This window comes from Paroedura picta, chromosome 6, assembly GCF_049243985.1.
Source record: "Paroedura picta isolate Pp20150507F chromosome 6, Ppicta_v3.0, whole genome shotgun sequence".
Classification (NCBI taxonomy): domain Eukaryota; kingdom Metazoa; phylum Chordata; class Lepidosauria; order Squamata; family Gekkonidae; genus Paroedura; species Paroedura picta.
In genome coordinates, this window is record NC_135374.1 from 63,554,616 (window position 1) to 63,578,864 (window position 24,249).

Below are 24,249 nucleotides of genomic sequence, written 5' to 3' on the forward strand. Positions count from 1 at the left end.
AGGCATTCTGTAGGCATCAGAAGCATTCTGAGAGCAGTAGTAAACAGTTATCCAGGTGAGCCAGCACACTCACATCCTCCCAGGCCATATCAACTTAACTGGTTGCTTTTGCATGAGTTTTTGGAACATGTACCCTGTTGTGTTTTCTCTGTGGCATGCCCCCCAGAAGAGGCCCATCAGCTGCCGAACTGTCACCAAGCAACCTGAAGGTGCCGTGGCTGGCTCAGCTGCCCCATCAAGGCAATCAGCAGCAGTGCCAACGGCAGCCCCCGCAGACTGGTCTTTCTCCACAACAGAAACAATAAATGACCAATTGATCGATTGGCTGGCTCCTACATCTTACTTCTGTGTCCACTTCTCTGAAGGGGCATATCACCACTTTTGGGGGTTCTCTACCCTATTCAGCAGCTGATCAGCAGTTGCATAAGGAGGTCACAAATAATTTTTTTAAAGTGCTGCTTTGTGCTGCTTTGAGTACCTAAGACTGGAACTTCCTACTTGTCCATTACAGGTACTAACATAGCTTGTTGCCAGGCTCCTCCCATGGTGCATGGAGTGGACTGAAGTCTGCTGTGTTTGTGAAGCCTTGAATGAATCTCTGATTTGTGACGGTGTCTGAATGCGAACACTGGGCAAATTGGTATTTGTCGTCCCCCTCCCTTCAGATTGTAAACCAAGATTAAACTGAAGTTTAGAGTCCCACTTTCTGTTCCCCTGTGCCTCTGAATTGAGTTGCCACAGTGACTTCAATTGCACTCCACACGTGGGTGGGAAGTGAGGTGAGTACCCAACGCTGGCAATTAACGGTGTGTGCGCCCAACAGCCTCATGGCCTCTGGGTCCATTTGGCAGTAAGTAGCCCTACTTCCAGTGTAAATAAGCAGTCAGACAGTTTGTCAGAAATAAGCACTTTTATTTAGCTCTTACTGGATTTTGGACAAACCCTCCTTTTACAATCCTAGAGGCTGTAGTGGTCATTCCAATGCTGAACACTGAAGGAAAAGTGCACTGGCCAAGGATGGTGTCTGCAGCAAGCAAGAGTATTACATCCATTGTGTTAAGACGGCACCTAGTGGCAACCTTTGTGTACAAATAAGAGTTTCATGAAGGAAATCAATAGGCATAAGCACACTTAACTGGACTGGGGCAGGGATAGTTTTCTGCCATGGCATATAAACAGTGCTGTGACCAGAAAAATTCTAGTCAGAAATCTTAAAACCTTCCAATGAAACTTAGAGGAAACTACAAGAGGAAAAACTACACCAGTTTCATTAATAAATTAAACTTTACTCAATAAAAAATAAAGTATGTTTCCAGTATCTCCATATTAATGTAATTTTTAAAACTCCACAGTGTAACATTTTATCTTACGTGCAAAGTAGTGAGAGATTCAATAGCAGCATACAAAGAGCCCAACAATATACAGTATAAAAGCACACATTTGAAGAATCAGCATATAATCTTTGGCTTTAAGACTGGAGTTTATATTTGGTAAATGTCTGCTATTCAGAGAAATGTAGATATAGGGATATGCTTTGCACTCCATATTGCATTAACCAAATAAGCTAAAACCAAATTGACATGGGTCCATTATGTCATTATGTCAGGCAAAGTCAAGAATGCAATACATCGGAGAATTTACAGGGTCATTGTGTGTTTCTAGTGAGCCACTTCCCTGACAAGCAAAGTTCAGAAATATAAAACTGTGCCAACAAATCACCTTTATACTAGTGTAGATGACAAAACAAACACTTTTTTTCAAGTGAAAATACTTCCCCATTTTTGCTTTTGCTCTATATTAGTCATTCTCCAATTCTATATTAGTCCTCTCCAATTCAAATATCATACATTTTGACTGGCATCTAAGAAGAGAATATCAAGTACCTAATAAGAGCTGATAACTGGAAGCCAGGGGAGGGGGCAACAAAGAGTTCATTGATATTTCATTACTCTGTGACTATAAATAACTTTTACCAGGATTTATTTTAGGCCCAGAGGGTGGCACGTCTGCTGGACTCGTAAGATTTGGGTTCCTGCTGTTTGAAGTCAGGACTTAGCAGCTGTCACAGAAAAAAGCATGTTTGCACAGTGCCCTGCATATTGCATGTGCACAATAATTGCCCACTCTGCTACTTTCCTTCTTGGCACCTGCACAAGTTCAAAAGCACATGTAATGGAAGTTCATATTTTGATTCGGTTGTATGTTACGCATCTGCAGTACAAAAGACATCTGTCAAACTGGAAAAGGAATAAGACTACATTATGCCTCTAATGAGTGCAACACCAAGGAAGCAGTACCTGGGAGAACCAGTGACAAGATAGGTTGCAACTGATATAATAGGAACAGATGTATTCTATGTAGACACCATCCTAGATCTCAATGGACTATTCACACCAGCTGTTATACATGTCTGAGGTCTAGATCCTCCAACATTTTCAGCCAAATGAAATCTATTCTAACGAGGAATGTTAACCCTCACCAACTATCAGCAGAACCAAGGATTACTGCATACCTATATACTATTAGGGATGCATGGCCCCCATCAGCAGATACTTAAATTCATGGTTGGGGCCATATGAACAGATTTTTCAGCAAAAACTCTCCAGGTTTGCAGAAAAATCTAAAAATTTCCAGCAGTGGAGATGCAAGCCTAGGAGTTGCACTGGGCATGGGCCCAGCAGAAAAGGAGTAGGGGTGGGAATGCCCCCACCTGCAAGTATCACAGGCTTACACTTCTTTATGCCCAATATTACTTCGTTATGACAAATATTCAGGTAAAAAATTTCAAAACAAATTTTAAGACTGTTCTAATATAAATGGAGAGGAAAAAGAAATGAGACTTGGAAAAAAACACTCAACACAACTGAAGCAGCTTGAGTCTAAATTGTCTTTCTTTGCCGTTCTTGGGCAGTCACAAAGTTAAGTAAATCAATTGCTGTAACAACACCAAACACCATTTGCCTTTTACTGGATTTGCCATCGCTGTGATCTAGAGGGATGAAGAATAGGATAGACATATTCAGATGTTAAATTACCATTTCAAAACTTTGCAGTATTTTAGATAAAGATGAATTGCCCATAGGGTCAGCAAAGGTATCTACACTGGTAGAAGGTGAAGGAGCACTTTGCTTCCTTTGCTTCCACTTGGTGGCTGTATTACTGGAAGACCTGTACCAGCATTCATAGCTGGAGATGTCACTGCACCAAGCCAGAAGTGGGAAAAGGTTGTGGAGACTGAAACAGGAACTCTGCCACATCATAAGGGTTATTGGCGTGGTTCTTTCTAGTCCAACATTATACACAATGTTATCAACGTTATCTGTAGCGGGGGGGGGGGGGGGGAGACCACTTGTATGGCTGTCTACCATTTGCCTTGTACATAGTACCCTTTCAGCTATTGAGCCACTAGCTTTTGCTCCCTCCTACATGAGACTAGGCTGCAAGATTTTAGAAAACAATGCCTTCTGAGAAAGCAGTGCACCCAAAGATCAGAAATGAGAAAGGAAATGCAATGGAGGCAGAATTCAAGCCACAGACGCAGACAGTTTCTAATACATGTAATGATAGCTGAGTTAGAATCAATTATGATGTTGTGGTTAAATAAGGGTGCTGGTTTAAGTGCCTAGGGACTTTAGCAGTGGCAGAATGTCATTGACAGAATGGTCTTTCAGTATCACCCCTGGCTGAATCTACAAACTGGGACTTAGCTTTACAGGTCTTGTTCTATTGCAAATTAAATATTGGTTACTGCCTTCTAATCTACAGTAGGCATATATTGGACCGGGAAAGCTGGATACAGCCAGCTGTGAAGTGGTCACGTTATGATCTTGAATTCCTAGGAATTGTGTCTTAAGAAGATGAGTTGATTTGATAGAAAGCAATTTAGGACAAACTCAGAAGTCCTTATACTTACACTGAATCTGTTCATGTACCACCAAAGCAAAGTGGTCTATTTCCAAGATATGAGACAGTTTCCCCAAGTTGTCTTGTAGATGGATCTGCAAAAAAAAAAAAAAAGTGATTGAACTGGGAAACCAGTGTACTACAGAGGCAAGCACCTGAATCCTTATTCCACAGCTCTAATAAGGCTTTTGAAAATAGTAGTGTTTGTGATAGTGAAGCATCTTATGATAGTGAGGTGGTGGGAACAGTAGGGTTTGGTTAAATGCTGCAGTTTTAAATAAAAGTGAAATGAAAAAGAAGATACTTTCAAAACCAGTAATTTGAAAAATGATGGCTTTTACGTGTTCTCAATCTGATTTCAACATTGAAAGTACAGTCATCTAATAGCAGCTTATTTCCCAGCATTGACAATATGAGAAGGAAGGAGGCATTTGAGAGAAGATAAACAGGAGAAAGGTGGGTAGGAAGAACCACATAAAAGTCAATAAGTAGAGATAAAGCAAAGCAAGGATCCACATTCAAGGAATAACTGTTTTCCTGTGAAGAAACTGACTCTGTTTTAAAACCCATATCGAAAACGTGTCTCCATCTATACTGTATCAATATATCTTATTCTTAACATGTTCCCAAATGTGGCTATTTAAGACTGGAGACTGGGACCATGAACAGACAAGTCAGATCTCTCTACAAACCCAAGAATAGTTCCAGGTTTACAGAAACCTGGAAAAAGTACATTAGAGGTTTCCTTGCCCCAAATGGTAGAAGCAGCACCTGTAGCTTTAAGAAATGGATGTCCTGTGATATCTCAGTAACTATTGTGTGTGTGGGGGGGGGGGCAGGGGTTACACACAACAGTATTGACAGCCTTCAAGCTTTGGTTTCTTTTAGCAAAAGGTGGCAGGACAGAGCTCTTTCTAGTCTGCTTCCTTCCCCACCATACACTGCCCCTCTGTAGTCAGTTCTCCAGGTGAACTGATTTCTACAGTCTGAAGATCCATTGTAATACCAGGAGATCTCCAGCCAACACCCAGAGATTGGCATCCTAAGACTGGATGTTTCAAATGCAGTTGTTCACAGTTTAATTCCCTGCCATTTCCAGTTAAAGTACCTCAGGGAGCAGGATCACAGGATTAGGAAAGATTCTGAACAGGATGGATCACTGGATGGACTTAGTCTAAGGCAGCTTCATGTGTTCATCATATGCACTTTGGAACCCTTTCCCACATGGCCACTAGTATATCAATCTAAAGACCAATATTCTCCTGGATTCTTTGGTCGTGTGTAAGGAAGGGAATGACACTATGGAGATCCAAACGAATAATATATGAAGCTGGAAGAAGCCCATTGAAAGCTGCTGAGTTTAATTCAGTTGCTTTACTTTGTATTTCCAGGGATTTCTCTGCCCTTTTTAATCCTCAAAGACTGTGATGCTACTGATTTGCAGTGTACACACAGAGATCCAGCAGTATTTGATCATTTTAAATGTAAAAAGAGAAAGACAGAAACCAAAAGGAACTTCCTAATTTAGAAGCACTATTGTCTGCCACCAGCATCTCTTTCATTTTACTGTGATTTCTAGTCAAACCAAAATGAATCAACTTGAAATATAACCAACTATTTTCTTGTACAAATAACAGGGTTATTCAGGACCTTCTCTTTCAACAGTAGAACATCTAAGTTTGGTTGCTAAAGAAAAGAATGTGTTTCACCACTTCTCTTTATGGTAGAGCAACACTCCTAATTAAAGAGGATGGATGATTGACAGGAATGCTGGCTATTCAATAAACAAGTTGGATAAAAAGAGGGTACTCAGACTACGAGATAGATCAAAGAAAAATAGGCCAAGAAAGGAGGAAATACTCGGAAAAAGTGATAAAACCTAGAAGAATTTATAGCAATAGCCAGGGGTATGTATATCCTCTTATGTCATACGCTTGTGTGATAATAATACCCATCAAAATTAGGCACTTGTTGTTAGGTGCGAAGTCACCCATCGTGACCCCATGGACAGTGATCCTCCAGGCCTTCCTGTCCTCTACCATTCCCCAGAGTCCATTTAACTGAGCCTCCGGGGAGGGCGGTATAGAAGTACGATAAATAAATAAATAAATAAATAAAGTTTGCACCGACTGCTTCAGTGACTCCATCCAGCCACCTCATTCTCTGTCGTCCCCTTCTTCTTTTGCCCTCACTCCCATTAGGCCCTTCTCCAGGGAGTCCTTCCTTCTCATGAGGTGGCCAAAGTATTTGAGTTTCAATTAGGCACTAGGATAACCCAAATCCTCTCCTAAAGTGAATTATGTGAACTACCTAAAAAGAAGCACATTTAGCAACAGCAGTTTATTTTATATGAATGTGGGTAAGTGGAGGTGGTGGTGATGGTGGTGGAAGCTATTCAGCCCCCTCCCCCCTTCTCCGGCTTCTGCGATTTCACCAGGCATTGCCTGAATACCCTGAAGCTTCCCATGGTTTACTAATACAAAGGCAGCATGAAGAGACTCTGAATTCCCACTAGCCTTGCAACTGAAATGTAATCATGATGAGACACAGTACCAAATTAAAAGCTGTGCCAACTGTCCATCTTGCTCTTCCTTTTTTCTTCTTCTTAATGTTGCTTTTCTGTGCTTATTGGCTGCTGACTTTAATTTAATTGTTGAATTATTGTCTTATTTAATGGATTGTTTTAAATACATTTTTGTGAGCCACGATCAGGAATGATTTCAGGGAGAATATGACTGCAGAAGTGCTCCAAGGACTAGAGGAGGGGGAAATTTCTGGGTAGAATCACAATGAACTAGCCAGCTAACCATGGGCTGGGTTTTGCTTCAAATGTGTCAAAAATGTCTTTTTCCTCGGAGTTTGATGCTGAAGAGAAAGTCGCATTTGGACTGCACTCAGCCACAGGATTTCCAGAGCAGCCCCACTCCGCTCGGTGTTACATCTTTGGCTAGACCCTGTCTACAGTGCTGGTGTGCACAACGGTCAGGAGAGGTTTTCGCTGATCCTGCCCCGAACTGCAGCCAGAGCTGACCTTCAACTCCTCCCAAACTATTCATGGGGGATCCCACCATCTCCCAAGTGCAGCCCAGGGGAGAGGTATTTTGGGCTGCTCCTTCAGGAGAACTGAACTCACACTTCTGCAGATGGAAAGCCTTCCACCTCCAAAAACTTTTGGTAGCATCCAGCCCTTTGTCTTTCCCCTTACTTTTCTCTAAACAGAAGCAGATGCTGATGCTTATGCATGTATGCTAAAAGTGCAGACAGAACACGGCCCTGGCTAGAGCCACAAAAATGAATTCACCAGACAAGGTAATTTGTCTAGAGGCAAGTAGCAGGCAACTCAAGCCTGGCTGCATAATGCTTAAGCTACCTTACTTGTCCAAATCCTCCTGCTGCAATTAGATGGTTTTTGTGGATTGACTATGGAAGCAGGTTGCCTCCAACCAGTGGTTCTCTAAAGCAAGAGAAACCCTCCAAACAGCACCTGTCTGCAGACAGTCCACTTGCACTTGCTACTTGCCACCAGCAACATGGTTTCTGACCCCCCCATCCCCCCACAGCAAAGAAACACCAAGCTAGAGGAGGAGAGAAGCTGTGCGGCTTAATTAGGCATGCACTCCTCAGTTACGCACCACGCTATATATTTTGCATGATGATTCAATTGAGAGCTGGGAGAGAAAGAAAGGATTTAATGTGTACACAAGGCACAAGCATTCCACACTCTGCAGTGATGAGGCAAACATCATATTTTGTGCAGGGAATTAAGAGTTAAAGCACTACAGAGTTAGTATGCTGCAAAAGAAGGGTTTTAAAAATATTTTAAATTGTTTTATTTTAAGTTCCCTTTGAAGCAGAAATTAATAGCTGGGATGTTTCACTTACTTTTCACCCAGCATACAGCTATTGGAGGGTTACAATTATATATTTTTTCAAAGAACTGACACTAACAAACAAAAAAACCCTCAAATAAATACAAGCAGAGCATTTTATCAAGGCCACCTGTACATCTGAGTTTTATTTTGCTGCCAGTTACGCTACCCAGCACAGAATGTGAGTGTGTGTCCTATGGTCGTGGCTCTGCGGATTCAGCAGGGCCAATTCCGCTTTGCAGAGTATGACAAAATGATTATAGGCTTTTAAAGACCAAGAGACCAAAACGAAAAATCGCGAATGTAGCATCTAGCTGCTGTGCTGCAGTCCTGCTTGGACCTCAACTATGCCGTCACTAACCAGCCCCTCTCCCAGATTTCATTGTGAGGACCCATGCAAAGGCAGGGTCAAATGAGCATAATGGCTTTAAATTATGGGATATGTTTCAGTCAAACAATTTGTACATCCTTATTACTAAAACAGGGGCAAATTAAAGGCAAGTTACCAGGAAGTTCACTTTAGGGTACTAGAAGGAAACTAACAAGAGGCACCACATGACTCATCTACCTTTTTGAATTGCTTGTAGATTACTTTACTGACTTGGTCCAGTGGCTGCACTTTGCCAGCAAGCACTGAAGAAAGCATGTTGCCAAGGGTAACCATGCCCAAAATCACACTAAAAGTGAGAGAAGAAATAAATGTCAGATGAGATATTCTACTAAGTGAATTGTAAGCTTCTTCTTTGTACTTCGTACTTTAGATCAGCTTTTTCAGGCCCTCCCCCTTCTCATCTTGAATCCAATACATTCTTAATCGTAGGACATATATCAAACACTGCACACAATGGTATTTTTTTTAAAGCCCCTTTGGAGGAGAGACTATAAAGTGGAAGTAATGAGGCAACTACTGTGCAATCCTTAGCTAAGTTAGGCCTCCACTAAAGTCTGTGGCCTTATGAACCTGCCAAACCATTACAGTCTTCTTGGTAAGCTAGTTTGGTGCAGTAGCTAAAAGTGGCAGCTTCTAATTTGGAGAACCAGATTTGATTTCACACTCTTCCACATGCAGTCAGCTGGGTGACCTTGGGCCAGGCACAGTTCTCTCAGAGCTTTCTCAGCCTGACCTACCTCACAAGGGATCTCTTGTGGGAAGGAAAGCAAGGCAATTGTAAGCTGCTTTGAGACTCCTTTGGGTAGATAAAAGTAGGGTATAAGAAAACTAGCTCTTCTTCGGTGGCCCTGCTTCAGGTGCCACTTACTGCCTTCTAAGATTAGGCAGGTGACATTTCCTGGGAGACAGCCTTCTTGGTTATGGCTCCAAAGCTCTGGAATTCTTTCCCCAGGAAGCTTCATCTGTCCTTTTCTGTTGCTGTCTTTGGCCAGTAAGTGAAGATTTTACGTATTGTTTGTCAGCAAGTTCTCCTTAACCAAAGATTTATGATGTTTGGTATTTTAACTCTGTTTTTAAACTCTTTGGAAAGTTTTTTTTTAATAAAATACATTTGAGAGCGGGTATTGTACTGGTTTAACAATGCATTTTATCATACATGTTTTAATTGGTAACCACCTTGGCAGCCCTTTATTCTGCAAATATATACAAATCCCTGGCATCTTCTGAAGCAGATAGTAGATGAGGCAAAAAGGACCTCTACAGGAGACCCTGAATGGTCACTGCCAATCAGAATCGACAGTACAGGTCTTGGTAGGCCAATAGTGCAAGACAGTTGGTCAGGTCCTAGACTTTGGAGCCAAAAGCATAGAAGGTAAGCTTGTCTCCTACTCAGCCAGCCCCAAACAAGCTTCCTGCTCACTCTCAGAAATTTCATAACCACTATGCATTCCTGGTGGCTGGAGGCAAACCAGGTTATGAGGGCTTTTAAATCCTCTTTAATCTGCCTCAACTGTACCCTTCAGCCAACAGTTCTACTCTGTTTCGGAGAATGCACACCTTCTACATTTTGCACCACCCCCTGGCCATGATAGTTAGGTCAAAGAATGAGAATCGAACTCTACTCCAGATGAACCTATTTACTTCCTTCTTTTCAGCCCACCAGATTCAATTAAGGTGGGTTTATACAAATAGTGCCAACAGGGGTTCACAAATGGGTTGAGTCCTGCTTGAGCAAAAGAAAGGACAGGAAATGCCACTGAATTATGTGTCCTTTACCTGCCCTTTAGAAAATGAGTATACTTGGGAAAAGGAACAATATTCAAGCCTGCACATACCCAGATTCATCAACAACAGGAACCTGGTCAAATCCCTTTTCTCGAAGTATTTCAATGGTCTTTTCACAGGTGACACTTGGTAGTACTGTTAGGGGAGCAGAGAGACATAATTCTTGAACTTTCAAGTGCCACCACCTGGGAGAAAAAGAAGTACCATAAAGTCATTCTACGGAAAGGTTTTACAGCAACAATTCATGCACTGACTAAGATCCACAACTTCATTCTTTATAAATATATAAGCTTGTCCACAACAAGCCAATGTGGTCAAAACAGCTTTTCCCCAGGTGGGCAGATAAGGTCATGTTGTGTATTTTACCACATAGCTCATTTGTGGATTGGGTATATGTTAGAGGCAATCATTGTATTTGGTCTCCATAGTCTGCAAGCATCTCCTTTCACCTCACTGGCAATTGCAAAACTGGTATGGGATATGTAACCCAAGCAATCTATTTTTCATTGTCATCATCATACTGCCATGTGGGGATAGATTCAAGGGGGTAGTTGTGTTGGTCTGAAGAAATTTAGAGTCCAGTGGCACCTTTACAACCAACACATTTTTATTCATGTGGGGAGACTCTTTTGTAAGGATACGTCTTACATTTTCAAGTGCAGGCTACTATCATGCAGACCCATCCTCAACAAAGCCTTCCTCAAATGATGAAAGGGTAAGAATTTTAGCCCTTGCTGCTTTAATCCTCCTTTCCTCATTGATTCAAAACACTTCCTCACAACTTTCCATTTTTTTTACTTCACAGCCTATGGGGCTGCATCTCAGGAGAGACACCATGTGGATGTTTGTCTGTGTGGGGAACGTCTAATACTGTTTAACAGCCATACAGATCATGCAAAATTTGTACTGAATGTGCTTTCAGATATAAATATTTGCTTATTTACTCTTTCGATTTCTATACCACCACTCCTGGGGTCACCGGCTTGTGGTGGCTTACAACGTTCAAATATACAATAAACTCAATGACAGTAAAATCACTCATAAAATCACCCAGCAGCAACATCACACAGAATATAAATACTAATAAATATAAACCACAGTGAGTTCAATCTGCCTTCTTCTAGCATCATGAGAAGTCCAGGATCATAAACATATGATCCACATAAGCATTAAGTAATAAATACAGTAAATATTATGAAAAACAACACGGAAGTGGCCATTTCACAAATGCATTTTACTAACAGACAGGGAGCTCACCAAGGTTTCTTAATAATGTCATCCTCTTCTTTCATGAATCCCTTCTGAGTCATCCATTTATCATTCAAGAACTTGGACCTAGAAACCACCAAGAAACAAAATATATCATACGAACCAATTTAAACTGCACCTGCCCTCAAAGTAAATAAATGGTGAAGGATAATGGGGAATAAAATGCCATTGTTTGCAAATACAATAAAAAGATTTATTATATAGAGTCATACCTCCAAAGTTCACACGAGGAGACTAAAACCAGGGTGATACCTAAAGTGGCCAAAGTCTTTCAGAAGGCCACTTCCCCCGGGGTAGGTAACATGTCTAAGCTAGGACACACACACAAAAATTTAGAGGAGACCTCATGTAGAAAAGTTGAGAAAGAAGGATCCAGAGGCCTTTGTAGAGAGAATGTTTCTGAGAATGTGTACAGCTCATAATGAGGTGGAAGGGTACCACGGAAGCAGTGCAAATGAGTGTGTGTATATGTGTGTGTGTGTGTGTGTGTAGGGGGCATGGCTAGGGCTTCATTCAGGACAGCACAACCTCAAGTGACCATCTTATAAACAGCATGAGTCATCCCCTGCTGCTCTTGTAAATACCAGATAGGTCCATTCCACTCAACTGCCAAGCACAGTACTAACTGGATAACAAACAGGTAGAAAGAGAATGTGTCCCTGAGTCCTTGACTGTTACTGCAGCTACACAGGATGAACCTACAACTAAGAAACGCCTACTCTGCTGGTACAACATCTGAAGTGCACCTTAAATATACATAAAGGTAGTTCAATGTTGACCCCTGTTGACACCACAGTACAGGGGATAATGTCAAGATATCTTAAATATTTTCCCCATCCCCCTGTAAAAAGACAAAAAAACTTCAAAAGAAAGCAAAAATGCATTGATTGCATTTGAAATCTGCTGTGAGTTGGCTGCAAAAGATGGAAACATTTCCTGTGAGAATATTTTGTCCTAATTATGCTCAAGTTGGGCACTAGGACTTGGGGCAGGTTTTCCTCCTTCTGAAAAGGAACTAAAAAGTTGACACTTCAAAAATGTTTGTACCTCTCTGTAGCATTTGACATAAATGCAATGCAATGCATTTATGAAGATACATTTGTGATGTGATATTAGTCCCATGACTTAGATAACTGGAACATTCTGGTCTAGCTAATATCAAGCTATTTTGTTTCAAAAGACATGCAGTGGGAAAGGAAGAAGAATTCTCTTTCCCTGTAGACAAACTATACCAAAATAAATAATACCAAAATAAACCATTAGGCCGAGTTTTTTTAATGGTACCAAACCAAGATTTCAGAAGAAGAACTCATAGTACTTAGCAACAGTGGTTTAATTGTCTCTGGAAAGTCAGATCACTAGTCTTAAAAATATAAATAAAAAAGAATCTGAACTCCAAAGCAAAATCGCTGTAGAATTTTAGCATTCCACATCCATTTGTGGGAAGACTGAGACACAAATATTTCAAAATGAATCCCAAGTTAGTTCCAGGTTGAACCAGGAATGCAGGCCAGTTCCTTACATGTAGTTCCTGACAGAGTCAGGAAGGATGACGACGCAGCGCTGGCCTTCCCTCAGTTGTTTGGCTGCCTTCACAGCAACGGACATGGCACTGCCAGAACTGCCACCTGTCAAAACACAGAGGACACTGCCAAGCCTCCACAGAAGCCGTTTCAGAAACACAGACGCAACCCGAGACAGAGAGCTGAGAGAATCTGGGTTCAGAATCTCTTGGAGACCTTATGGAAACACCCTAACAGAGAGACAGGATGTGGCTTAGTGAAGATTAACTATCCAGAAGATTACCCAAATCAGTTGTCCCGACCTTGCCAGGGGTCACAGAACTTCCAAATGGAAATTACCATTATTATTAAAATGAATAATGTAAAATATATGCAATTGTAAATATGTTCTTGGCCACTAGATGGACTTTTCTTATGTTCTTTGCAAAGAATCCAGGGCATTATACTGTCCTCTCTAGAACTTAGAGACACTCTAGAGTTTTGCTATTGCTGTGGTCTGAAGGCTGCATCTGGGCCTGGCCCAACTTGGGTCTAGACAGTGCTGGGATGGGAGAGGCCCCCTAGGAATCCTATGGGTGGAACCAAGAAATACAGCTGGCCAATGAACCCTTATTGGATTTATTTAGATAATTGTGAGCAACAGCACTGCCCCCAGAGAGAACAAAGAAAGCAGATAGTACAGCAATTTCTTTATTTTCACTATTGAGACCAAACTTGTTGCTGAAAGTGTGAGCATGCAGATGCAGGGACTAATTCCAGGCCAAGCATGGGACAAAGCAACATCAGAAAAGGGCTCACCAAGTTTGGCCACTGGCAATGGATCCTGAAACTAGGAGGCCACTACAGATGCATGAGGGACCACTGCATTTTACTTCACTAAAAAGGTAACAAGTGAATGGCTATAACAGGCTGGCTTATACAACAAGCTTAAACACTTTATTTCCTTCCACACATTCCTACTATTAACAAGGCCAGCCCTGGGGCTTTCCATACCCTTGGCTGGCCAGTCTGAGCACTCTGAGTCACTGACTGGCTAGGAAGCTCAGGGTTTGCTTGCCCACCAATACAGCGGGAAAAAGGGGTAGAGGGAACTGCACCAGAACTCAGAAATGATGCCACTTCAAGGAATCATTGAAATCCCTATGGAAGACAAAATGAGGTGCAGGTTCTGAGTCCTGACACAATGCCCTCCTCCATTTTCAGCTGGCTAGCCAAGACAGACCGTGTCCCAGACCACCATCCTGCTGGGCTGAGGGCTGGGGTGGCAGCATTGGGGCTCCCCCTGGCACTCCCTGCTCTCTGGCACTCTAGGCAAAGGCCTAAGGCTGGCATCGGGATGGGCTGCCCATGGCTATTAGTAAAAGTACCGCAATCCGTGATGTACAGGTTTCATCTGTGGGAACTGCTGTCTTCCTTAAAGAGTATATGCAAGATTGTCATAGGATCAGGGGTAGGGGCTCATGGGAATTGTAGTCCACGGACATCTGGAGGGCCGCAGTTTGACTACCTCTGATTTAGATAATCCACAGAACCTCTCAATCTACATATGAAATTACTCATGCTCTCTCCACTATTCCATTGCTTCGGCTACCAGTTCTTTACATTAAAATTCTGATTTTTCAAAAATCCCCCTAAGATAGCACTTACCACACAGCAGTCCTTCTTCTCGGATTAACATCCGTGCAAATGAAAAAGATTCCTCATCATTGCATTTATACCATTTATCCACGAGCTAGAAGAAAGAGGAGGGAGAAAAGGAGAATAAAAACATAATGAGGTGCACTGAATCCATCCACGCAAAGAAACACTCTTTCTCCGTTCTACGCTGATGGTCAGAATGCCATTGAAATTTAGGGGTAAGAAGGGAGAAACTGGTTTAGCCTGTAAATGGCCTTCACAGTTCCCCAACTGTATTCCCCAGAGCACTCATGGCCTACAATCTGTGTGGGCATACCTGGCTTTGTTTTTCTTTGTTCTAGAGCAGTGCTCCCCAACCTTTTTATCACCGGGGACCGGTCAACGCTTGACAATTTTACTGAGGCCGGGGGGGGGGGTAGTCTTTTGCCGAGGGACATCGCCGCCACCGCCACCGCCACCGCCTGAGCCCCTGCTCTGCTTGCTTTCCCGCCGGCACTCCTGACTTCCTGTCGCCTGCTGGTGGGCGCTGCCAGCAGCAGCTGCGCAGTGCCACGCCGAGGGGGAGCCCCAGCCATGGCAGCCACTGGAGAGCACCAAAGATGAGCCAGTGGCAGAGTGGCAGGGCAGCCCCCGAGGCAGCAGCTGGGGAGGAGGATGAAGAGGAGCCGCAGCCCGGTACCGAATGATCCACGAACTGGTACCGGTCCCTGGACCGGGGGTTGGGGACCACTGTTCTAGAGCCTCTGTGGAACATGGTCTGGCTTGCCCACTGAAGCCTTCAACATTATAAACCAAGAAAGTGCAAAGACACTGACAAAGGGCTCTGCTTTGTAAGAGAAAGAATAGCTTTTTCTCTGATTGTTCCCTCTTTAGTGCAGCTGCCCAGTTTGCAGGTAGGGTTGCCAGCTTTGAGTTGGGAAATACCTGGAGATTTTGGGGGTGGAGCCTGGAAGGGACAGGGTTAGTGGAGGGGAGGGACCTCAGTAGCGTATAATGCCATAGAGTCCACCCTCTGTTTCTCCAAGGGAACTGACCTTGGTCATCAGGAGACCAAATTGTAATAGCGGGAGATCTCCGGGGCTTTTGGAATGTAGACAGCCCTAGTTACAGGGCTCTTTTCTCCGGGGACTTCTCATCCCTGGCACCACTTTTCTAAAGTTCACAGGAGGCTGTTCAGGAAAGGTGGGAAAGATTCATTCCGCCAGTGTTCCTTATCAGCATATAAGATCCACCCTGTAATCTATCTGTGATCACACCCATTCCATAAAGCCTTTATACTTGCTGATTTAATGTTGCTGTTCACAGGAGTGTCTTGGAATGCTGAATACCTTGGCAGAATGCTGAGTTACCTTCCCAGGTGATGCAAAGCTTTTCACTTAATAATGCATATAACAGGGGAAAAGTCATTGTTTATCCTTGAAAGTGGGATTTAACAGGAAAACCTTTCTAAATGCAAGCAGAATCTTTTTAAAAACAAAGCAAAGAAAAGGCCTAAAAGATTCCTAACTGTTTTAGGCGTCATGAGTGAACAGAAACATTATGGCTAGTATTCAGAGGGCACTGTGCAATATTTGCACATGCATACAAAGGCCCTTCCTCGTGCTAATGAGAGCTGGCACAATAGAGCAGTAGTTCTGTGGCCTTTCCCAGAAGTTTGGATGGCTGCTGACATCACGAGACATCACTGGAGCCCACCTCCTGTGTTACTCTACGGCCTAGTCTCTTTCTCCACCATGGAAATGGTAACTGATCGATCGATTGGCTGGCTGGCTCCCACATCTTCCTTCCACACCCACTTCTCTAGAGGGGCATGTTACCACTTCCAGGGTTCAGTGAAGCCTGAAAAATATTTCAGGGTTCCTCCATGGTTCAAAAGGTTAAAAACGCTGCCTTAAAGTGACATGAAATGTTTGCAGGTAATGGCAGCAGAAAAAAGATTTCAACACTCCAAGCTCATGGAAGTTCCTTAGACATTCAATGTGATCTCGGGATACTTTTTTTCCTTTCTATATTGCTTGAATAAAGGATTTTAAACGGGTACTTCTAACTATTCCTTTAATCTCTGTTTGATCTGCCAGCATGAGCCAGTGTGGTGTTGTGGTTAGGAGCCCCAACTTGTAATATGGTGAGCTGAGTTCGATTCTGCGCTCCCCCACATGCAACCAGCTGAGTGATCTTGGGCTTGCCACACCACTGATAAAGCTGTTCTGACCGAGCAGTAACATCAGGGCTCTCTCAGCCTCACCCACCTCACAGGGTGTCTGTTGTGGAGAGAGGAAAGAGAAGGCAACTGCAAGCCACTTTGAGACTCCTTCGAGCAGTGAAAGTCAGAGTATAAAAACCAAGTCTTCTTCAATTATTACCAGGTGTTGTTAGTTAACTTCATGCAATGAAAAATTTCAACTAATTTCCACTAATTAAGCCTCTGTTAAAGGGATAGGACTTTTTTCCTTGGCATTGTTGGCAACGTATAGGACTCCTGATTTTCCTGCTGTGATCAACCAGAAGAATCTTTTACTTTTATGCACCTTGTGTATTAATCACAAATGCTTTCTACATCTTTCATTTGTCAATTAATTTCCAGGATATTTGGAATGTCTACAGATGACAAGGAATAGCTATCAAAGGAGACTTGACATACTGATCTGTCCAGAACTGTAGGGATGAAATCGTATCCAATCCCTTCCACTTCATATGTTGTCTTGTCTGTGACGTTCAGTCCTTCTGGCTCTGCAAGAATGGATCCTTCAGGATCAACACCTATAACCTGAGAAGGAAGGAAGGGGGGTGGTTAAGACCGAGAGTATTCTGCTTTTTCAAGCACAGTTATTAATTGCCTATTTTACAAAAGGCATCCCAAATACTGTCACGTAAATGTTGGAAATATTTTCCCTTCATGTACTCCTTGGAAAAACACTCCCCCCCTCCTGTCTTGAACCTTCTAATGCCTGTGGAAAAACCCAGCTAGTCACTGCTGGCACATGGCTAAGTGGAAGGTCAAAGAATATGCCCTGGACCCCATTCAGATGCTAGGTCTCATTACATTCTGTGCATTCTGTGCCGGGGTCAGAGACTCCACAATGTAACACGACATGGACGCAGGAACATGATTAATCTCTGCCCAGAAAAGGAAAAAAGAACCCCTCCCCGCCCACCCTAAGATGGAGTGACAGACAGGAATGTAGGTATGCACCTATCGGTGTACATTTCCATCTCATTCAAAATAGTTTTGGAAGCTGCAGAGATCACAGCACAGGCACAGAAGGAAAGAAACCCAATATATTTTGGGAACATTTAAGAGCTTTTCAGCTACACAATCAGATGTTAAAATCCAGTTATCCTTAAAAAAATGGCAACTGTCTCCTTGGCATTAATGGTCATTTTCTCATTTATACTGTCAAACCTGTCCCTGGAACCCTTTAGCAGAAAGAGGTGCTTGGAGAGGTTAAATGGCCAGTGGGGGAACAGCTAAATACACTGTTCCCACTTCCGTCTCCTTAGTCTCATTCAAACCTGCAATTTCTCCAGGCTGCTATACATTAAGGAGTGAGTGAGTGAGTGAGTGAGTGAGTGAGTGAGTGAGTGAGTGAGTGAGTGAGTGAGTGAGTGAGTGAGTGAGTGAGTGAGTGAGTGCAAGAGAAGGAGTCTGGGATTTTGTTACAGTCATTTGTGTACAATTCCTAATTATATCTTTGCCATACTCTTCCACTGTTGTTTGCAAAAGATGACCAGGATATGGCCTCCAATTTTTCTCATGTTGCTGGTGACTGATACAATGAAGATGTCATCTCTTTTCTAAGAAGCAACAAGGACCTTGTTCTTTTAAAATTTATGAACCACATTTTGATTTTTTTTAATGCAGCCAGGATGGTATACATAAAAATAAACCCTAAATGTAATTTAAAAACAAGACTGAAATACTATCTAGGAAATGGACAGTAAAAAAACCACAACACTACATAAACCATCACCTAAGACTTCAACAGACGAAGAAGTTTTGAACCTGACACACAAAGCATGTCAGAGAAGCAACTGGGCAACTATTGGGGAGGGGGGGCTCTTCTATAATAATCACACCCCGTTCTAAATCTTAGCACTCGCTGAAAGTTGAGGCTCAGGTAAAAAGCTACATAAGGACACACCTATCTGAGGAGGCTCATGCAGGAGAAGAGGTTCTACAAGAGATCTCATGTGGCTGGTCTGATGGGTGACCCCAAGTGACTAAGGAATTTGGACTCTTCCCAAAGGAACACGTTCACAGTTTGGGGATGCTGTCAAATGGGTATCAATTAAGGTTGCTAATATTTGTAGGCCTCATTTCAAGAATGGTAATTTTATAGCTGCTGTTTTTAGTATTTTATTGGTTTGTTTAGACTTTGGTTTATTCAGGCATGTTTTGCCCATACAACTGCACACACAGCACGTGAGCCAGGGTGTTGAGGATGTGGCTAGCTGCAATTTATATAATCACAGTGGCAATGCACTTTACAGCTTCTTTGATCACAGGGAATAGAGCAAGCCACTTCTGCAACAATTTGCCTGGTAAATTGTCTTGTTCCATGCATGGAAAAATAGTAGTTGATTACTAGAGACCAAGTAGTACTGCCACATTTTCTTGAAGATGGAAAATTCTACAGTCAACTCCATGAGAGAGATGAGAGAGATCCATGAGTCCAAACTTTAAGCTACACTTACTTTGCATCCAGGGCATTTTTCTTTTAGTTTTCTGGCAATTCCAGTGATGGTGCCTCCTGTGCCTGCTCCAGCTACAACCATGTCTACCATCCCTATTGGAGAAGCAAAAAATATACAAGTGAAACATTTCTAAAGAATTAAAGTCTCAGGAGGGTAACAGCTAGCAAGCCAGATGTAGATGAAAGATCAATGATCGCTACACACACATGGTTGCTTTCAAAAAGCAATGCTGGGTTCATGAACATCCCAAACCCTTAAGATGCTTGGCAATTCCATTTGAATTCCATTCCACCAAGTGTATGCAATTCCTTTAAAACATGAGCCTTCTCAAACAGCATCACCTGTCTTGACTGGCTTCAGCTTCAGGTTGTTCTGCCTTAGTCACCTAACCATGGCCTCAAAACAATGGCTCAGACCCAATAATAATAGAACTGGGTATCATCTGCATATTGATGACAGCCAACCCAGAAGACCTAGATGATCGCATTCAACCTCATATAAAGGTTGAAGACCACAGGAGAGAGTACAGAATCTTGGGACACTCTGCAGGATAAATTCCACCCAGTTAATTCAGATCCTCCCTCCCTTTCCTCTGTTCAACTTGTGCTACACACTCTGTACTTTAATAGCCAGTGAATTGTTATAAGTACCATGAATTTCCATACTAGGTCAAGTCCCTGAACCTTTTAGAGCTGCAAACATTGGAAAACATCAGCACCATTTGCGGTCATTGTAATAAGACAAAGCAAGGCCAGCCCCAGTCTTCCCTTATGTGCAAGTAGTAGACATAGGAAGGAACCTGTCGCTGCTATGGCTGCCTTTTGTTCAACAATTCTTATGTTTGCTACTTATTTACAGCATGAAAATGCATTGTAAGTCACCCCCAAGGTAACATACTTTCTAAAAAATTATAAGTATTAGGATATTCTTTCTACAACATAATCGACAATTGAAATGAACATTCCAGATACAGGTCACAGCCTTTTACCCAAATCCAGTGCAAGGATTACCAATAGATGTCCTACTAAGAAAGAGGTAAAAAAAAAAAACAATACTGAGGGCTCCCTCTACTGCTCCAAGGTAGCAAATACAATAAAGCAAAACATTTTATGATGGAGTATACTTGACTTCCAGGGGATGTTTGTTCTTCTTGCCCTAATTTATACGGTATCTCTAATATGCACGCTTCCTCTCTGTTTTCTGGACAAAAACCATCATTGTATTGTTACCAACTAAGTTTCAAAGGAAGGGTGGGATGTAAACATAATTATTAATAAATAATAAACACACCTTCACATTGCTGCAAGATCTCCTCAGCTGTTGTGTCATAATGTGCAAGGGGATTACTGGCATTGCGGTACTATATTAAAACATAAAGAGAATCACAAAACATAAAGATCACAAAAAAAGTTACAAAAGGGTTAATATAGAGACGCACAGATTGAAATGTCTCTGTGTGCATTTGATGTATCCAAGCCCAAAGAACTACCTGATGAATATCTTATCAGTATTTTCTTTGTATTCTTTCAGATGGATACAGATTGCAGCTGCATTTCATCGGTCCCACCCCAAACAATCCTGAAAATATTGGGAATTTTTCAGAATAGTCAGATAATCGAATTTGAAAGGCATTTAACTAGATGGAACTTGGTGTTTGAAAATGGCATTTAAAGGGGACACATTCCCTTTAAATCAGTGGTTCTCAACCTAGGGGTCATGACCTCATTTGGGATCTCCTGGCCCCTTCATCAGGGTCACGTGGTTGGTTGCCGCCACTGTGGAGGCTGGGGGTGGCGGCAGGTGGTGGGGCAGCGCTGGCGGTGGCCACAAGCAACTGTTGTCTGCATGTGCATGCCTGCGCGTGCATGCATGCTACCCGCATGCACGCACATTCTGCCGCTGCCAACCCCGCCACTGCTGCAGTTGGGGTCGTGGCATGGGAGTGGTTGAGAACCGCTGCTTTAAATGTTTCCCCCCTCCATTGAAACCAATGGGGAACTATGGAACTGGATACCTGGGCCAATCTTTTTCAGACTTGAGGAGGCGGGGTAGGGGACGCAATGCAGCTATACTGAAAATTTGGTGCCTCTACCTGAAAAAACATCTCCCAGATACCCCCAAACTGACTCTTTGTTATACTTTATGGGGACCATAATACACTAATGGCCACCCAAAGGTTATAATGAAGTCAAAAACTTTCTGCATTCCTGAATATATATTGAATCCATTGGGATTCTGGAATATCAGGAAATACTATTTGAGTTTATTATATCCGAATCTGAAAAATATCATTTTGTTTTGTTGTTTGACATACCTCTAATGCTGTCCTTTATCATCTTCCCAGGAAAACATCCTACTGTTACCCCACCACAGAACACAAGTAATTCTTTGCCAAGATACCTTTATCAGTCAACTGCCAGAGAGTATATTTACTAATAAACCAGTATCTGCATGAAAGGTGTTGTTGTTGTTATTATTATTATTATTATTTACTGCTGGCTCAGGTTAGTGATTCATCTAGTCCAGCATCATGTCTCACACAATGGCGAACCAGGTGTCCTGAAGAGCCAGCAAGCAAGGCTTCTGCTAGTGTTGCCTTCTAGCAGGAGTAACAGATGTTTCCTGCCCCTGACTATGGAGGTAAAGCCTTCAGTCACCAACTACGCCCTCCCAGCTGGGATGTGCTCATGTTTCCTTTTACCCTTGTTTTTTGTCTCATTCATTTCATGCACTTGTGGTTCCATCAGGAAAGCTAATTAACTGCAACTTGTCCAAGCCCCTTGTGTTCTACCATAGGATCTTATTCCCTTGAAGCCGACCAGGGACCTCTCTTGGCATCAGGACATCTATCATCTTCTTTTAGGTTGGTATGATACCTGATCCAGTATGTGAGCATTGGGGATTTCATTTTTCAGTCTCCATGCCACCCCAACATGTGACTCTGGAGAATCAAATCTGGCAGTAGTTGGAGTTCTCACAATTTCAGCTCCAAGAGCTCTCAGCACATCAACCTGATTTGAAAACAAAAAGAAATATGGAAATGTATCACACTGCCTGCATTAATAAAACATGGAATGTTTGCCACAAGAGACTTATTCACTGAAATTCTTGCATATTTCAGATGATCTAGGTTAGCTGTTTTGCCCACAGAACTGGACATAGTGTTGTAACACTGCCCAATAGAATTTTATATTCTATCTTATATACAGTAAAGTTAGCAATGTGCAGGGGATCAGGAAACAAATTTGCAACCAAATGTAGATCTTTCAGGATCTTAAACTGCAAGCCACTCTCACCTTCTCCATACTCATTTTCTCTGGCATCACAATAATGCAGCGGTAGCCCTTCACTGCAGCTGCCAGAGCCAATCCAATCCCTGGAATAATAATTAAAAAAAATCATCAGTGGAAAAAACCAAACATATACTGTATTTTTCAAATTTATACCCTGACACTGACCCAGCAACAAATTGACAGATGTAGACATACTCATAGAGTTAAGGCTTCTAGCATTAGCCAGCAGAGAAACTGCATTTCCACAGTGGTGAAAAAGCAGGACTGTTCAAAAGGTAATATAACATGGCAAAACAGGCCCGAGAAAAAAGGAGAACAGAGACTCTTGCCCGATAATTTAAGAGCTTCCCGAACTAATCTCCTCAGCAAGATGAGAGCATTCTTCCTAACTTCTGCAAGATCCACAGGGAACAGGTACTGAACATCTCCATTAACTTATCCCAAGATGATTTATGAGAATCAAATGTTGTCCATTTTAAAAGCTCTACCAGGAAGAATTTAAATTTTATTGCAGCTGCCCAGGCTGTAAGAGAAATTTAACTAGACTTTGTTTCCAATAATAAATTAGAATCTGAGATACATTTGTGAGCTTGCAGAAGTGTGCTCCTTGCAAACTCTCAAAACTTCTTAAGGTTGCAAAGATCCAAACAGGCACTGTAATAGGAAGATCAGAATTTCTGCACAGGAAAGTTCAGCTGACACTGAAATTGACTAATCCCTGTACTGAAAACAGAACCTCAGAAATAGCAGCTAAGTGAACTTATCTTCCAGGCAATGATTAATATGAGAAAGCCAAGTGCTGGAAACTGTAAAATGAAACCCAAGATAACAATATGAATTCACTTGGTCTATCAGGCCTGTAAAACAGCTATTCCACCAGGTTTATGCTTGAAACCGGGAATATAGCATCCAATAGCATCAAATCAGCTGGCCTCCCTGGGGATCCATCCACCCAAAGACAGAAACCCTCCTCGATGATTATATCAATTGGCAGAGGCATGAACTGTAAAATGTTTTCCATTTAACTTAACTTAAAACATGTTTTAATGTTATTTATAATGGTAATTTATTGTTAATGTTACTTGCCCTGAGCCTCACAGAAAGGGAAGGCTTCAAGAATAAAGATTAGAAGAAGAGTTGGTTCTTATTATATGCCACTTTTCTCTACCCAAAGGAGTCTCAAAGCGGCTTATTATTGTTACTCTCAAGTGTCCATTGCTTATTCGAGACTCACTGACTTTTCTATGTGTACTCACTTTCTGAAAGTAAATATTTGATCTACTGTACTTAATAACCAGCGGTTTGTCCCGACAGTATTATGCCATAGTGCAACTTGAACATTTACACAGTTCTCTTGTGCAGGATAGTAATGTAGCAGTATGTACAATAAATTGGGCAGGTTATGTCCCTACTAGCCATATTCTATTTGTTACGCACAAGAGATGCTAAACCAAACCATTTTCTCCTTTAGATTAGATAGCCCATTCAGTCCATTCCAGAACATTTCATCATCACCTTCATGCAAGGTTGTGCTGAAGGCAAAATCCAATAACTGAAAGGGATGGGAACTAGGGATGGGATGGGAACTATGATGGGAACTAGGGTTAAATAAATGACTAGAACATGGCTGATTTTGGTCCTCCAGTTTTCCTGGTTCCATGCACATGAAGAAAGCTCTCACTGAAATGCCCATACCTGTGTTTCCTGAGGTTGGTTCAATGATAGTGTCTCCAGGTTTCAAAATCCCATCTCTTTCAGCATCTTCTACCATCCTTAGACTGATCCGGTCTTTCACACTTCCTCCAGCATTAAAAAACTCACATTTTGCTACTGTAACATAAAAGTAACCATAACAAGATTTTTTTTCTTAATTTGCAAAGCAC

General features: G+C 42.2%; 1 protein-coding gene across 4 annotated transcripts in view; it reads right to left on the reverse strand.

The window, feature by feature from the left end:
• Nucleotides 1-891: 891 nt before the first annotated feature.
• LOC143839978 (cystathionine beta-synthase-like protein) overlaps nt 892-24,249 on the reverse strand; it is a 44,092-nt gene continuing 20,734 nt past the window's right edge. For 3 of the 4 annotated variants that reach the window (XM_077342815.1, XM_077342816.1, XM_077342812.1), the window contains exons 4-17: nt 24,062-24,196; nt 22,370-22,449; nt 21,950-22,084; nt 20,364-20,433; nt 19,074-19,165; nt 17,020-17,145; nt 14,388-14,472; nt 12,740-12,845; nt 11,206-11,283; nt 9,999-10,133; nt 8,341-8,449; nt 7,536-7,571; nt 3,914-3,998; nt 892-2,989 (exon numbers count right to left, since the gene is read on the reverse strand). In XM_077342815.1, the coding sequence (XP_077198930.1) occupies nt 2,880-2,989; nt 3,914-3,998; nt 7,536-7,571; nt 8,341-8,449; nt 9,999-10,133; nt 11,206-11,283; nt 12,740-12,845; nt 14,388-14,472; nt 17,020-17,145; nt 19,074-19,165; nt 20,364-20,433; nt 21,950-22,084; nt 22,370-22,449; nt 24,062-24,196 (1,382 nt within the window). In that variant the 3' untranslated portion in view covers nt 892-2,879. The remainder of the gene's footprint in view (nt 2,990-3,913; nt 3,999-7,535; nt 7,572-8,340; nt 8,450-9,998; nt 10,134-11,205; nt 11,284-12,739; nt 12,846-14,387; nt 14,473-17,019; nt 17,146-19,073; nt 19,166-20,363; nt 20,434-21,949; nt 22,085-22,369; nt 22,450-24,061; nt 24,197-24,249) is intronic. The other variant, XM_077342813.1, reaches the window with a different exon arrangement.